This window comes from Oxyura jamaicensis, chromosome 13, assembly GCF_011077185.1.
Source record: "Oxyura jamaicensis isolate SHBP4307 breed ruddy duck chromosome 13, BPBGC_Ojam_1.0, whole genome shotgun sequence".
In the NCBI taxonomy this organism is placed as follows: Eukaryota; Metazoa; Chordata; class Aves; order Anseriformes; family Anatidae; genus Oxyura; species Oxyura jamaicensis.
This window is the reverse complement of record NC_048905.1, coordinates 6,774,621-6,790,693: the sequence shown is the minus strand read 5'-3', so window position 1 is coordinate 6,790,693 and position 16,073 is coordinate 6,774,621. Positions and strand designations below refer to the sequence as shown.

Here is a 16,073-nt window from a genome sequence, read left to right as displayed (position 1 = left end):
AAACCAAAAAAAAAAAAAAAAAAAAAAAAAAGCCCCTACTTTCTTCTAGGAGCAACCATTTTTTAGGGAAGAAAAACAAAAGCATTTCATCATGCAGCGTGATGTTACTGGCTCCATTCTGTGCATGTGGCTTCCCCACATTGTTTGTCTTCTGGCTTGTTTTCTACATTCAAGTGGGTTTTAATTGGCTTCCACCAGAAAACTGATCTGCTTCCAGAACAGTTCAACAGAGCACGATGCTCGAGAGGATGCCCAGACCTGGGTGCAGCCCTGAGGAGCAGAGGAAGGCCGGGATTGTTCTGAATCACTGACAAGATCCGGGTTGAATTCCTGGCTCTCTGAACTTTCCGTAACGCTTTGGCCAAGCCATTACCATTCAGAACCACATAGCAGTGAGCTGCCAAACCCCTCGAATGTCACTTGAGAATTAGGTGTTTAAATACCACTGTGGGGCTGGGACCTAATTTAGACTGTCAGTTATCAAGTCTGCATAACAACACTTCTCCTCTCTTCCCACGTTTTCTGCCTCAACCTGTCCCAAGGCCTGCTAGGCAGAGGCACCTTTCCTTAAAATGGGAGCTCTCCACCTTCCACGTTCCCTAACACAGCTTTTTTTTTTTTTTTTTTTTTTTTTTTCTCACTTAAAAGTGTCAACAATTAAGTGGTGTTGCTCTCTGCTGCTTCAGCAGCTGCTGCCTTTCACCCAGGAAGCAGCTGCACTCGTATGAAGCGGTCAGCGTATTTTTGTCATGGGTGAGTTTACTGGAGCAGCAACACATGAACCGAAAAGTCTAATTTTAGATCATTAGGTCTCTTCTGACAGCCTTTGTTTATACAGCCTGCAAGCAGAAGATGACACAAGGTTGGTACAGCAAAGTCTGTGCGGCGCCACGCAGGCCCTAGAGCTCCCTGATGCACAATGCTCTACCTGGGGACAGGCAGGACATTGGAACATCTCCCCCAAAACTGCTGTGGGAGAAGAGTCCAGCACTACACGTCGGGGTTTCATGGTCCCTCTCTCCCACCAGTTCTGCGTGGATGGGACCAGTCCTGGCGCCTTCATGCTGCTGTCAGAGATCCCCCCCTGTGAACTCATCCAGTATCAGAACAGACTGGGCATCACAATCCCTCCTGGGGTGAAGACTGCTGAAATGTTTTCCAACAGCTGACTTGGGTCTCTGGTATAGCAGTGTTTTATACCAAGGCCCTGACAAAGGCTGGGTTAAAAAACTTTAGTGGGAATACCTAACAAAAAAACACTTTTTTCTTTTTCTTTAACAACTTTCTCTGCTCTTCTGAGGGGTGAGCAGCTGGCTCTGGGAACTTCTCAGCTGCCATGAAAGAAGGCTGCATGGGAAGGCCCCTCTGTTCTCTGTCTGACGCTCACACCTAACATCACAGGACTGCTGCAAATAAATCCAAAATTCCCTTCCCATCTTCTGGAAAAATCAACCACGGAACAGCTAGCTCTGAGTCAGAGAGGCGAAATGCATCTGCGGCCTCACTGTGCCTCTCTGGAGCCCTATTGCTCTGGTCAGTAATCAGGAGTTTCCTATTCCAGCAGGAGCAGAAAACATTACTTCCCACTGTAAATCCCTCAGCAAGCTCCCCATCCCCACCTAGAGACGCACAACCCTGCCGTAAATCACTTGCACCCAAACACCCAAATAGTTTGGCTCTGCTTCCAAGATAGTTTGGCTCTGCTTCTCTACGGCAAGTCGTCCGAGTGGCTTTGATGTGTATGGCAATTGCAGCTGTGCTGGCCGCGTCCTGCCCATTATCGCTCGCTGTTTATGCAGCCGCTGCAGCCAGGGCAGTGCTGGCAGGGCACGGGGAGGAAACGTTGCCATGGCCCGGTGCCACGGCCGCAGGGCTCGCACAGCAGCCCCCGGGGAGCTGTGACACGCGGCGCTTTGGTTCTGACCCACATCCTGCCGCCCAGCCCCACGGCACAACCCGGGTCTCTTCCTGCCCTGCACGCCTGTCCCCTGGAATTCAGCTGGGATGCTAAGCGCCTTCACCAACAGCTAACATCATGGGACTTCTGATTATTTGAGTTGGCAGAGAAGGCGTAACAAAAAGCAGGGGCCAGAAGTCAGAGCCAGACATGCTCCGCTTTGAAATAATGTGCTGTTGTGTTTATAGAAGGGCCGTTTATTACCGAGCAAAGTGCCAAAAGGCTTCTCCATCCCTTGGCCTCTTCACACAAGACTGGTCACTTCTCCGTAGCAAAGTTCAGATGCAGACAGCCAGGGTGCGCGTCTGCTTGGCCAGGTGAATTCCAGGGACTGTGCCCTGAAAAAAACTGCTTGCTGATGTGTTTTACAGTAACCCCAGGTTTACTTTGGCATACTGTTTTCTGAGAACATCTTATGAGCCAGTGCACTGGTCTGATGTTCGGCAAAGGGCTGATCTGTGGTGGGAGAGTACTGAGAGCCTCTTCCTCCTCTCCTAGCACTGGGGAGCCTGAGCTTTCTGTGAGCCATCAGGTCTGGCAGCAGTCATCTCCCTTTCTCAGTGCCTATTGTCCCTAGAGGCTCAGTTCAAGCTCTCAGATTTCTCCTTCATCACCCCAAAATGCTGAAATAAACTACCAGCTCAGAAGCCTTCATCTCCCTTGTCCTTCAAAGCGTAAATAATAGTTCTCGATGCTTTCATGTGACATATACACTAAAAAGCACCTATGCCAACTTCAGGAAGGAAATGTGTCCCATGGGTTACTTCTGTCCAAATGGGTTACTTCTACCCATGAGAGAACAAGGTCTCTGCAAGAGAAATGGAGAAAGATGAGCTGTTTGAGTTTGGCAGCTACCAGAGGTTATGGGCCCCCAAGATTATCCTGGTGCATTATTTTTTTGTACTGACTGTACGCAGAGTATGTTAAGGCATGTGCAAACCAACATCCAGAAATTGCATTGCAAAGCTGCTCAAGAGGAAAGCCAGTACCAGAGAGAAAGCCTGGCAAATTATTGGGATCAATGGAAACAGCCCAAATAACTGCACCCTCTCCATGGAGTCAGCTTGGCCCCTTGGGAGCAGACAGCGGCAGGGCTGCAGGGGGGTGCACTCCCCAGCGTCAAAACAAACATCTCGGCCCTTTTAACGACAGCCATGTGCCCAAAAGATCTCTTCTTCCCCCGTTACACTACTTGATCCAGTAAGTGATGTTGCATCTGTCCATAATCCCATTACTAGACTGATGTTCATTTCACCTGCTCTTCAAAAGCTCCAGAGGATATCCCACTATTCTCCTATGCAATCACTCACTGCAATTCACTACCCTTATGTGAAGACAGTTTCCTATTGCCCCCCTTTTTATTACTGCAGTTTAAGCCCTAGTTCTTTGGTCCTGTTCCCAGTGGAGGTAGAAAGGAAGGGACTAATCTGTTTTCTGTGTAACTAAAGATCTAATCACATCTCCTCTCGCTCTTCTCTTACGGACTGAAAAAGTCAGGTTTTGCAGGCCTGCCGCCCAGTACACTAAAACAAACAAACAAAAAAGCATGGAAAAGTTCTGAAAAGTCAAGTTCATAGCCAAATCCTACACTGAAAGAGGCTATGTTTTATTGTGTGCGCAGTGGTTTACACACTGTTTTGGTTCCTGTTTGGCTGGGATCATTGTCATAAAGCCTCAGAGGAAGAAAACAATTAAGGCTCTAAGACAGTTTGCGTGAGAAAAATTACATCAATCAGGAGCTTGCTAGACCCAGACAGTCCCCTGAGGGGTGGGCTCTGAGCCAAGCTGCGATAACCCACACACGCTGCATGCTAAAGATCTCATCTCAGATATACACCACCGCCAGGGCACTCATCTGACTCCTTTCAGACAGCTACAGCATAGGTACCTACCACGAAGTTCACCACCTACATCACCTCTACAGCTCCTGGCGAGAAACAGGACGTCGCAGGCTGTGCCTCCTTCTCCCTGTACAACAGAAATCTAAAATAGATCAGCTCAATAGGGATTTAGAAGTCCCTGATCCTCTCTTTGATGAGAAAGGGAGCCTGGAGATTAGCTCTCTTGCAGGCTTGCTCACAAAGGAAGTGTAAGAACAAGCGAGATGAATCTGGTGCACCAGTCGGGCTGCAGGGGCACACACAAGCACCGCGGTGCTCCCGCTGGTGCTGCTTCGCTGAATCTCCCCTGCCCTTACCCCGGGGGCCACAACACCTTGCAAGGACAGTGAGCTGGAAGAATTCAGCCTCTACTGCCATCCTTTTTTGTCCAAAGCCTTTAGGGACTATCAGCTGTTGTGGGACTCTGGTGAGGTGGATCACCAGTGGGATCTCTGGCTGTAATGTGGTTTCTTTCATGCATCTTAACCACAGGCAGCATCAGCATCACCTTTAATATCCATTTGGAAGTGCCAATTAGGATGTGCATTTCAAAATGACGGACTAAAAGTCACCTTTTCAAAGTTATACCAGTTGGTTTTGATTTAAGTATCAAGCGTACTTACATCTTACAGTCCTTGTCTTCACATATTGGAAATGGTTATATCCTTTTCCTTTTAAAATGGCAGCACTTTTAATTGGCACCTATCTAATCATAGCGTTCCAGGAGCTGAGACGTAACATCAGGTATTCTGAGGGCAGGCAAAACAGGAAGATTGGTCCAGGGATGCCTTGTCATAAATCCAAAACAAACAAGCAAAACAAAACACTTCCAGTTGAGAAAACAGTCCCATTAGCTCCTGGAAACCTTTATAAGCCTCATCCATCCACTCATTAAGGTCTCAAGCATCTCAGAGCTTTCAAATACATCTTAACTCTTTAAACAGCTCTAGAAAACAGGTCACATGGCCCTTCTGTGCCAAGACTGAGCTGGAGGCAAGCAGCTCGTGTGGAGGGAGGAACACCACTGATTTATACGGCCTTGCATTTTTCCCATAGGAGAGAAAGGCATTTTCCTAAAGGGTTTGGCTTCATGGGGGGAGGAGGGCATTTACCCCGGCTGTATAAACTCCAGTTCCAGCTCACACAGAACCTAATGCCCTTACATTCAAGCAAATAGTTTCACACAGTGCTTGTTGCCACTTAGCTAATATTTGGAGGAAACTGTGCATTTCAAAGTCACTCCTTCAGAAGATGAGGAAAACCCAAATCGCACAACCAGCAAGAACACTAATGCGTTAGTGCGAGTCACGTTAGCACTGTTAATACTTTTGTTGTTTCGTTTCAGGTACTACGACCTCCACAGACTCCCCCGTCCACCCTGTAGCAGGTACCTCCTGAGTCACACTGATTTAAAGTCTGTCTGGACGTGGGTGCAGGTGCCCACGTGTAGATGCAAACGGAGAGGCCACAGATGGGAAAGGCACTGCAGCACCTTTTTGCAGGACCCTGCGCTGCCCACCACCTTTCTTCCCCAGATCTCCAGGGCTGACGGAGGGCACTGTACCCCAAGTGATAACCTTGCCTGGTTCCCTATTTCTGGTCTCTGCCTCCCAGCCTTGTCGGGAAGAGCAGTGCTGCCTTCCAGGAGGCCCAGTGAAAGCAGAGGGATCTGATCCTGCCTCATCTTTGCTGCCTGCTTCCCCAGCTGTTTCCCAGACATTCCCCATTGCATGCTTTGCTCTACACATTCTCAGAGCCAACATCCCTTTGCCTGCAGATCCCTGTAGCCACAGCAGTGATAAACTCCTTAACACCTCTTGCTCCCATCACCCCTTCAGCCCTTACTGGCTCTAAGGCTCCCTTTTCTGGCCCATCCTTCAAACCTCCCTGCAGGGACCCCACCAGCGAGAAGCCTTGTGTAGAAGAATTCACCTCCATGTCTGTTTGTGTTACAGACCGATCTCAATCAACAACCCACAACCCTGAAGTAAAGACCCATACCTCAGGTAACACACTGAAAAGGAGAAGGACTTGTGCCTTCCCCTCTACCTCCCTCCAAGGGCTGTTACAGACACCCGTGACAGCAGAGGCTTGCAGGACTACCAGAGCTCACGTGGAGAGCCACAAGTCTGGCTTGTAAAGGGCCCATCTTTCAGCCCATCCAGCAATAAATTACTCTATAAGGGACAAAATGGGGCTGTGCAGTGGCAGGTCGGAAGAGGACAGTGGTGGGGAGGAAGGGAAGAAGGGAGCTACTGTCTTGTGCACATAAAGGATGCAACTCCCCCGAGCCCAGGCTGGGCTGTGTCCACGTCCTCCTGCCCAGCATCACCCACTTCGCTGGGCAGCTCTTAATGCAAGGAAAGCTCGGAGCACATTTAAGCACAGGGCCTCATACACAAGGTCTGGCCTTGGCTCTTGGGTGTCATAAAGGAAATAACAGCAATTAAGCCATTGTTAGTGTTTCCATGCATTACCTTTGCTGTTCAATACTGCTCCCTTGATAAGCCTGAACAATTATTTTTTTTTTAACTAGAAAATTCCAGTGCTGTGCACAGCATCAGCACCTCGTATACAACAGGTAAACATTTTCCTGTTTCCCTCAGAGGAAGTGGGAAAGCATTTCCTGAACTGCAGTGCTTGCACCAGCACAGGGACCAAGGTCTGCCTTAGCTTTAATACAGTTATTAACACGGGGGTTTTGCCTTCATAGGAATAGCAGTTAAATCACTTCCAAGGACAAAAATATTTAGAAGTAATACGAATCTCTGAGGGGTTCCCTTATTTATATCATTTTTCTGATCTCCCCTTCTACTGAAAGCAGCTTCAAGACACTACCATGTGTACAGTCAGAAGCCCTGGAAGTGGGCAAAGGGAGATGCTAGCAAGAGTTAAATGCTTCAATCTGCAAATACACAAAACCAAATATGCGCAACGAGATCTCTCCAACTCCAGATCCACATCCGTTAGTACACTTACCTCTTTGGAGACAGATTTTTCAGAGAGAGCAAGAGATCTCTTCCTAAGCATAGCTCCCCCTTCTGAGGGACCATAAGAACATAAAGGAAAAAGAATCCCCAAAGAGATATTTTGCTGTTATGCTTTGCAGAGGAAAAAAAAAATACTCCTAAATCCAAATATTTTGGTAAAGCACTTGGATAAAAGAAGAAAGCTTAAAGCCATTTTCGGTCTCATTCGGCTCATTTTATTGGAAAGCCACGAAAAGTCTAGATAAGTAACTTGCCTATAAATTCCAGGTTGGCAATCAACTCTTGCTTGCAGAGGACCATTGCAAGCTTTTTTCCCTCTTCCCTGTCTTGCTCTGGATCTACAGGATTCATGTTCTGGCTTCTTTGAGTACCAGGTTGAGGAAGATGCCACAGCTTCCAAATCACTGCAAGTAGTGAACGATTTGTGCCTAGAGACTTGGTGAAATGAAACGTGAAAGTTAGTATTTCGTATAACAGGCAAATAAACATGTGGGTACCAGACAGTTAGTGTCCGGAGGTAAAGTCTTTATTTCAAGATAAAACCAGTCCATTTTCAAAGTGAAGGGAAAAAAAAGTGGTGGCTAAAGCCAGACTTTCTCCATGCAGCTCCTGAGCCCTGCCAGCTCAGCACCTCTGCATACAAGCAGCCTTGCCCAAAGAAGCAAAAGTTAATGTCAAAGTACAGAAGCCCTGACTCCTTGAGCAGGACTGTTACCTTATCTGCTCACACCCATACTTTCCCTAGCAGATTATGCACAACTTCCTAGGAGCTTGAGGATTCGTTGCAGAAGCCATGCCCTCCACTGAGCTGTTTCTTAACAGAGCTCACAAGCACAGCTCTTTAAAGTAACTCTTTGCTTACTCTACAGAGCCTTCAGTAAAGTCAGCAACACCAATTGACTTGAATCTCATCTGCACAAACAAGACTACTACAACCAAATCCTCTTCCATCCCTACCACACCGACATCGCCCACACGGGGTAAGTACACAAAAATGGAAAACTCTAATTTTTGCTCAAGCAGGACCAGTTTATGCTTATCCACGCAAACCTGGGTGCTTCACAAAGTCCCAGCCAGCCCACACCATGCTACTTATGCAGCAGCAGCTGCTTTTGAATTTTTCAGCCTTTGCTAAAAAAAAAAAAAGGGCAGTTCATCCCAGCTCCCCAAAAGCATGTGGCGGGATGCAGCCATGGCCTGGATGTGATAGCTGAGTAGAAAGTCTGCATAGAAAAAGCCAGATCCCACTTGACCAGGTAATGCTTTGTGGAGGAGGAACAGGCACCCCAGCCTCCTTCTCCTTGGCACACTGCTCCCACACTCACCTCTCACATACACTCTCTCAAATCACTGCATGGCTTACTAGATGGGCATCTTGAGTTTGCTTGGAGAGGAAGCTTCATGCCTAGAAGCAAAGTTTTTCCCCTCAGGAAAACCCAACAGCTCTCCATAGCATAGTTAACAGCAGCTTCTAGACTTAATTCTCTTCTCCTTGTTTTATCCAGATGAAACGTCTGGTGGAAGCACGAGCATAGCAGCTTCATCAACTCAAGGTACTTTGTCTTTTTATAGACTAACAATAAGTGCAGACAATTTCATGGCAATTAGCTGACTTGGTTTACACAGTGCAGGTTATTGAAGCACTAACCTATCTTGGCATTGAGACATCAGTAACACCTAAATTCATCTGATATCCTTACAAGCACTGATAAAACAAGACCAATTCCACTCAGCAACCTCTGGCTGGGATAAACTTGAACAGTCGAAAGACTCATCTACATTTAGAAGCAAGGCGGCACTTCTACTACCTTTTAAAAATGCCGTTTTTTTAATTCTGATAGTTTGCTTAATCCAGTTTGTACCAAAAATTAGAGAATTCAGTAAGTTTTCTCAAAATAAAGACAGAAGCCAAGTAAGCAGGAACACTGAAATCTGAATATTGATCTGATTCTCCATTACAGGCTCAGATTTGTAATGGTCAAGACTGAAAAACTGCTTTGCCTCTCAGATCTTCCCTGACTCATGCAAGGTTAAAAACCCACTGTCAGCTCTGCCTGCACAGATGTCCAACCAGCATGTCTGTGCCCAGCTAAGCCAAGAGCCCTTTGCATCAGAGCAGATTGCTATTAATTATAGCCCTGCTTTATCTGAAAAGCTCCATATATCTTCAGCTACATAAATGATGCTGATGCTTCCAAAAGAGAGGTCTCCTGTTGTGCAAGACCCAGCGTTTCCCAGGAATGGGGTATCCATGCCAGGCTCAGCAAACAAAGCTTCTGCCCACCACCTGTGGCTAAAAGAACAATTTCAGAATGAAACAAAGGTTTTGATGACTGATGGAAAAAAAACAACCAGTAGCTGTAGAACTAGCCCCTGCCTCTCAGGACTCTTCTGCTCCATGCGGTTACTGGTTTCTCAACCGGTTAAAATTTGTTACTTCATACTATTTCTGCTTTCTCCTGACTTTTGGCAAAAGAACATTCCAAAGCTTGACATTTTCTGCAAGACAGGAACCCCAGTTTCAGGGCTCCTCTGCAGCTGCCCACAGTTGCATTCCCTGCGCTCCAGCTCAGAGTGCCAGTATCTGTTCTACACCTCTCCAGGCAGCGCGTGCTTTTGGCCAGCACTGCTCTGGGGAGGGAGACAATGGGAGAGGAAGGAGATCCTGCTTGGCCTACAGATGATCTAAGCTGCAAAGTGTTCCTTTTAGTGGCCTGGCCGTACTTGTAGCAGTTCAATAAGGCCGATGCAGACAAGCTGGATGTTCTAAATATCAGAAAGCAGCAAAGGATTTATTTTATTTTTTCAAGCAAAACACATAGGCCAGCCTTAAAACTGCTTACACAAGCATTGGAAGCAGCTGTCACATACCAAACAGCTTCTTACAAGCCAGTTTACCCCACTGAGAACTGGAGTCCTTGCTTGGAAAATATTCCATACTGCCACAGGTAGAGTGCATATGGCACACAAGTTGGCCCAAGTCAGACTAGCTTAATTACTTCCTGATAACACAGCCTGCAGGACAACAAACCCACTAATTCTGTAGAATTGCCTAAACTTTTTTTTTAAAGCCTCAAAGTTCAAAATCAAAAGCAAATCTGTAACCTTACTAGTTCACTATTCCAGTGCTTAACTGCTGTATCTAACCAAAAACTGCATCTGGGATTGCAGAAACTAAACGTGAACAGTTATACCTGGGTATTTGAGTTCCTTGCCTGAAGGAAGATTCAGGGAAAATAGCACAAAATGTCGGTGGGGAGGTTTTAGCCTGAAAATAAACCTCCCGTTTTCCTGCAAATCATCACCTTTACTGTGAATACATTCAACACTCCAGCACATCCATTAATTCTTTTGCTTATTATGTGATATTGAAGACCAGGACTCACGTTCTGCATTTCCTTTGTGCAGGTGAAGAGCCCAAGAGAAGCAAGAGTACTACAACAGCAACTCCAGGTGCTTTCTCCCTTCTCTCAGAGATAAGCACCAGTACGTTTCACAGCCTTTTTCACAGCCAACAGCAATGCCACTGTACTGCTACCCCCAGGCAGCATGGTGAACAGCTAACGAGAACCCAAGGGCTGCTAGCCACCCCACGTAGCCCTTGAAAAGCCTGTAAAGCTCTGCAGAAGCAGCACTTTGGGGTAATCTGTCAAGCCTGGGAACAGTGGCTGCGAGTCACAGCAGGAAAGGTGCCAGCATGGCAAAAAGCTGTAAGGACACGTGGCAAGTTCCTTCCTCAAACACCCTCCCAGATCAGCCCTTTACCTGCCACACTCAGCTTCCTCATTGCTATCCCAGCAGATAACCCTGCAGGTGGGGAATCACTTCCTCCGATCGTTGATAAAAGGGGGCCATGCCAACACAGCCTGGTTCCCACCTATGTTCCTTTGCTGTTCATGTTGATGGGGGCAGGCTAGTTATCATCTTCAATAAAGTGCAAGTGCGAGTTAGGCCACACGGCGTTGCTAGAAATCCTCTTCCCAACACTGGAAGAAAGGCTTTATATAAAGTTACTTGTTTTCTCCTGCCTTGCAGGCACCTCAGAAACAGTTACCCCAACTCTGGACACCTCTGGCTACTCACCCGTGACTACTCCAACATACGATAAGTCTCCACTGACTGTGGCAGCTTTTGGTAAGGCCTCGTGCAACCTGGGGAGAAGGGGGGGTCTTTTGTCAGGTCACGCAGTGCTGGACACCCAGCTCCAACAGTGCTTCCCTGGGAAGGGCTCCTCAGCTTCTCTCTTTAGCATGTGTGATCCTGTAATGTTCAAAGCACAAGGGGAAAATCTTGACATCTAGCACCAGCAGGCTAAGCAGCTAATAAATACTCCTAGCCATGCCCAGTACACAAAGGACAGAATGTGAAAGCCCTTCGTGGCTATGCCTGAACTGGGGATCTTGCTCCTAGCTGCAGTGTTTGCTCTAGCTGTGTTAGGGCAAGACACATCCCAGCTGTGTTAGAGCAAGACCTGCACACAAATTACTCCATGCTACACCCTGATTTCCCTGACAGGGTCTACAATAAACATACTACCTGCCTGGTAGAAGGAAGATTAGCCTTGTTTTAACCCCACAAACCTGTTCATATTCTGCCCCAGCCCTGCTTTACTGCCCTCCCTGTACATCTGCACCCTGCTGAGCAGGAAGCAGCAAACTCCTCCACACCATTCAGAGCTTGTGCAAGAAAGGGGCAGGAGACACCAGACCTTGTCCTGACAATAGGCTTGAGTTTGTTCATTTCTACTGAGAAATCTTTACTTTTAAAAATACTTCTGAAATAAATGTTAACTTTGTAACTATCATTTGCTTATGTACTCCAAGGGAAGCCACAGAGTCCCGAAAGTGTCTGACAGGACAAGAGTCCTGTACAAAGCACAGTTCAGTTTACAGATGCCAGAACCAAATCTGTGCCTGGCCACTGATTCATGAGACAGCTCACACCGTTCAGTCAATCAGCTTGTCTCTCCCCATTATATTATGTATTTATCTGACTTTACACACCTTTAGGATAAGATTTCTCAACAGCAACAGGGACATGCTGACCCAATTTGTCCCCAGTGTAATCAACTGACCTCTGCCTTCCTGTCACTGCCTTATCACCTAAATATGCACCAGAAGCCCTTTGAAGCTAAAGCACAGGAGGATGAAGCCATTCACTCTAGTGACTATTTACTTCCCTATTACACTCCATGCTCATTTTAATGAAAATATTGATTTCTTACCCAAATTTTGATGAGTCATTACCCTGCGCTACCCCAGAAGCCAAGGACGGGGGTGTTGTTATATCAATAGCAGACGGTTCTTTCCTCCATCCCCAGGGGTCATCAGCTTCATAGTTATCCTGGTAGTGGTGGTGATCATCCTCGTCAGCGTGGTCAGCCTGAGGTTCAAGTGTAACCGCTCAAAGGACTCAGAAGGTATTTGCCCAGGACCACCCCTCCCTCTCTAATCAAAAAGTCATTGGTTACTAAGTTTATTTGGCAATTCCTAAATGAAGGAAACCCTTTAAAAAAATCTTACCTGGTGGGACATCTTGAAGCCCAACTGAAATACAGATTTCACAGTTAGGAATGGAGTGTGACCACCCCTTTGAAGCCCCTGTCCAGATTCATCTGCACAAGGAAACAGACTCAAGTTTGCTGCACATGCTGCAGTTCAGTGTGCCAATTCCCACAGGCAGGCAGCTCTTCCAGCGGAAATTATGGAGTTTGACACTCATTTTCTCTCAGAATCCCATTTCCCATTAAGCACTGCCCACTAGAGGGCAAGACTGATCTACAGCAAGACAGCCGCCCAAAGACCAGGGGATGCTAGCAACTAAACAGGCAGCAAAGCATTCAGTCCTGCCTGCATAATGCTACATTATTTGAAGCACTTTTTCTAATCAACTCTCAAGTGCCCAGTGGTGGCTCTAATCTCATTCGGATTTCATTTATAACCCTGTGCAACATAATTCTGCATGCAGCTGACCTATTGCAGCTGTCATGTTTTCTCACCTGCATATCACCAACCGCTTCTCTCCCTCCAGACAAACAGAAGCCAGGGAGCTCCATGGTATCAGAGAGGTAAGGTCACTGGCACTATTCACATCCTATTGAAAATGCATGTTTTATTCCAGAACTCATTTTAGCCTGGAAAATAAGTGGCTTTGGCTACTCCAGTTTGAAGAAAAAAAACGTGACTTTGAGGCAGGTAAAAACCACAAGTGCTGGCAAAGCCTCATCCTGTGTCTGATGGAGTCAGAGGCAGAAGTTCAACGTTTAGGGGCCTCATTTCACAGCTGCACTGATAGCTGTGAAGGCTCATCACCTTCCAAAAAGCAATTTGTCTTTCCTTGCCTAGATACAGATGAGAACCTTGGGTTCTGCATTTCAAAGCAGTCCCAGCGAGATGAGATCAGATTCCTCCCCACCACCACCACCACCACCACCCCCCAAAAAAATAAAAATAAAAATAAAAAAATAAATCTTCCAAGACCCCTGTTACTGATATGTAACAGAATTGGGATAAGGAGGTGGGAGTGGGGGGTGCAACCCAGAGCCCTTTGGAAGACAAGCACCAAGTGGAGAATGGCCTGTCTGAACCCCACAGACAACCACTGCTGCCCAAGAAGAAAGGCTGCATGCAGAAAGCACCATAAAACAAGGGCTGGAAGGGACCTAAAATGGGGAGAAAGTGTCAAAATATATTGCTCCTACTTTCCTATCCCTTCCCAGCAAGGTAACACCCCTGCTTTGGAAAGAAGCAAGGGACATAAGGGGCAGAGTCACTAAACGTTTAGGTGAGAATTTGCATCATTTGTCAGTGGTTCCTAGATCATTATCATAATGGGTATTTAAGTGATCTGCAGTCACTGAGATGGGGCACATCAGAGCAGAGGTCCACGCCCCAAGGCACCCTAAACCCCAAGGTCACCCATTCTCCTTTGGCACTGAATGCCTGTTCCAGCCCTCAGGGCAGGGAGGAAGGGGAATCCCACCTTCCTAGCACTTGTACCTCTCACTCAGAAGAGGGGGCTGGCAAAACACGAGCAGCAGCATCTGGTGCAGAAAGAGCCAGGGCTCCCTCTGCATGACAACTGCTGCAGATTTAAGTGCACAGCACAAAGGGCACGATAATGTTTCCTTTTGTTCCAGTTCTGGTAATGCCTACAGGGCTAGAAGGAAATGTAGTCACAGAGCACTGGATCCAAACTGCTCCTCGATTCTGCCTGCCTTGGCAGTAGAGACAGCTGTGCTGTCTGCTGGCAAACAAGTGCTGTATCGAAATCATCTGAATGCCCTCCTCATCTCTGCAGCGATCTTAACACAGAGGCAGGGGATGGGGGAATTGAGCACTAAGGATGCACCTGAATCAGGACAACAGATCAGAAGATAGTGCAAATCAGTCCTGGTCCCCACGTGCCAGCCTCAGCCTTGTCTGTTTACCTCTATGTGTAGAAATTCCCTTCTTATTTCCCGGACTAATTAATGCCTTCTTTTGTTGACAGCTGTTCTGCAGGCACCAGTGAGAAGGATAACAGCATCACTCTGATCTCCATGAAGAACATCAACATGAACAACAGCATGAGTTACCCACCATCAGAGAAGGTTTCCTTTTTAAGCCTTGCTTTTTCGAGAGTTAGCTGGGGAATGTTTCTCTTGCTGGATAAGTGTATACCTTTGAGGCATTTTTGTTGCTTTTATTCCTTCAGAAAGGTAACAAGCAGCTGCCAGCAAACACCTAAAGGTCCAACTGGGTTCCAGTGAGCCTGGTGAATGTTTGGGTCCCCATCTCAAGTTTATCCAAGCTGCCTGAACTCAAGGTGTCAAGTATACCTCATACTTATAGGTGCCATCACTTAGGGCCAGCCAGAGCTAGAGTGGTTTGTCATTAAATAAAGAGGTAAATAAGCTTGCCTCTCTGAAGTCAAGGTCCCACTCTCTAGTCCAAGCTTCCCATAGTCCTGCTTTGCAGAGCTGTTGGTGATGATGGCAACATTTCCATCAGTACTTTCAGACCCCTTCCACATGAATAATACACAGCACTGTAGGTTTTAAAGCTATACTTGCAGTTAGACTTTGTTTGAAGGACCACATTGCTTAATTCCTTTTGCCAGCCCAAACAGGCTGCTGATGTACCACGTTTTGTTCCTTTTGCAGGTGCTATGAAGCCAACCCGGAGCTAGAAGCTGACACTTGACTACCAGCACTGGCATTTTTAGGCATTTTCCCCCTTCTGGGGAAAGAGCAAGGGTGGACTTTTTATATAAATTATTATGCCCTTTTTAATCAATACATTTATGGCAGTATCCCATATAGTTTCCCCATCCGGAGAGGGGATATGGGCTTTCTCCAGCTATAGCCTGTCGCGTACGGTGGTTGATATCTAACTGTATTTTTGATATGCCTTCAAACCCTCAGATTATTCCAGCAGCAAGAAGCACCAAGGAGCCACCTACCTGGCTAATAAACTGCTGCCTTAGATTACTGGCCTTTACAGTCTGTGCTAGACAGCCACAGGCTCGCCAGACTGTTAATCAGTACAGCCCCCCGTTGAGCTAAACCCATGCGTTAGACAAGCACGATCGGAAGCTGAAGGCCTGATGGGACTGAGATGCCCAAGTGTTAGGTCAAATCACAGCCCAGCTGCTCCAAGCCCCTTATGCTTGGTGCCTCGTTGTCCCCACAGAGGGGGGATGACCGTTCCCACCTACCTCACAGGGTTGTTGTGAGGCTATGTTAATCCGTGTCTGTAAAGCATCTGGAAAGACGTGAATTAAAGGTGCTGCTGAAATGTAAACTGTCATCTCAAATACTTTGTTGTCAATAACTAGCTTCAGGCAGACAGGTCGGTATCTTCCCACAAGTCCAACATACAAGAGTCTTGTCTTAAGTACAAAGACCAAGACATGCATAGACAGGGCTTTGAGTGTAAGTGGGAGCGGTCAAAAGCAAAATACTGAGCTACTCTGCTTCCCGAACACTGTCAGCCTGAGCTTGCCAGGAGAGCTTCAGTTTTCTGTACCACTGCTTTCCAGAGCTTCCCGATAGACCACAAGGGCAGACACACAGCTCCCACCCTACCGCAGCACCACGTGCCACCAACACATCCCCCAGTCACTAGGGTAAGGAGATGTTCAATCATGAGCACGACATCTCACACCAGGAACCAGCTGGGTCACGGCCCACACTGGCTCAGACCCAGCTGCCAGTCACCTACATGAAATCGCATCCTTATCAGCTGAGCTACAGAGGATGATGGA

At 47.0% G+C, this 16,073-nt stretch overlaps 1 protein-coding gene across 3 annotated transcripts in view; it reads left to right on the top strand.

Moving 5' to 3' along the window:
- The window catches only part of ECSCR (endothelial cell surface expressed chemotaxis and apoptosis regulator), a 20,638-nt gene extending 5,028 nt beyond the window's left edge, over nt 1-15,610 (top strand). Inside the window, exons 2-11 of one of the 3 annotated variants that reach the window (XM_035338884.1) lie at nt 5,183-5,224; nt 5,793-5,843; nt 7,697-7,807; nt 8,333-8,380; nt 10,236-10,280; nt 10,863-10,961; nt 12,148-12,246; nt 12,858-12,894; nt 14,319-14,418; nt 14,971-15,610. In XM_035338884.1, the coding sequence (XP_035194775.1) occupies nt 5,183-5,224; nt 5,793-5,843; nt 7,697-7,807; nt 8,333-8,380; nt 10,236-10,280; nt 10,863-10,961; nt 12,148-12,246; nt 12,858-12,894; nt 14,319-14,418; nt 14,971-14,979 (641 nt within the window). In that variant the 3' untranslated portion in view covers nt 14,980-15,610. Of the gene's footprint in view, nt 1-5,182; nt 5,225-5,792; nt 5,844-7,696; nt 7,808-8,332; nt 8,381-10,235; nt 10,314-10,862; nt 10,962-12,147; nt 12,247-12,857; nt 12,895-14,318; nt 14,419-14,970 lie in introns of all 3 variants that reach the window. The other 2 variants (XM_035338883.1, XM_035338885.1) reach the window with 2 other exon arrangements.
- Nucleotides 15,611-16,073: the final 463 nt, after the last annotated feature.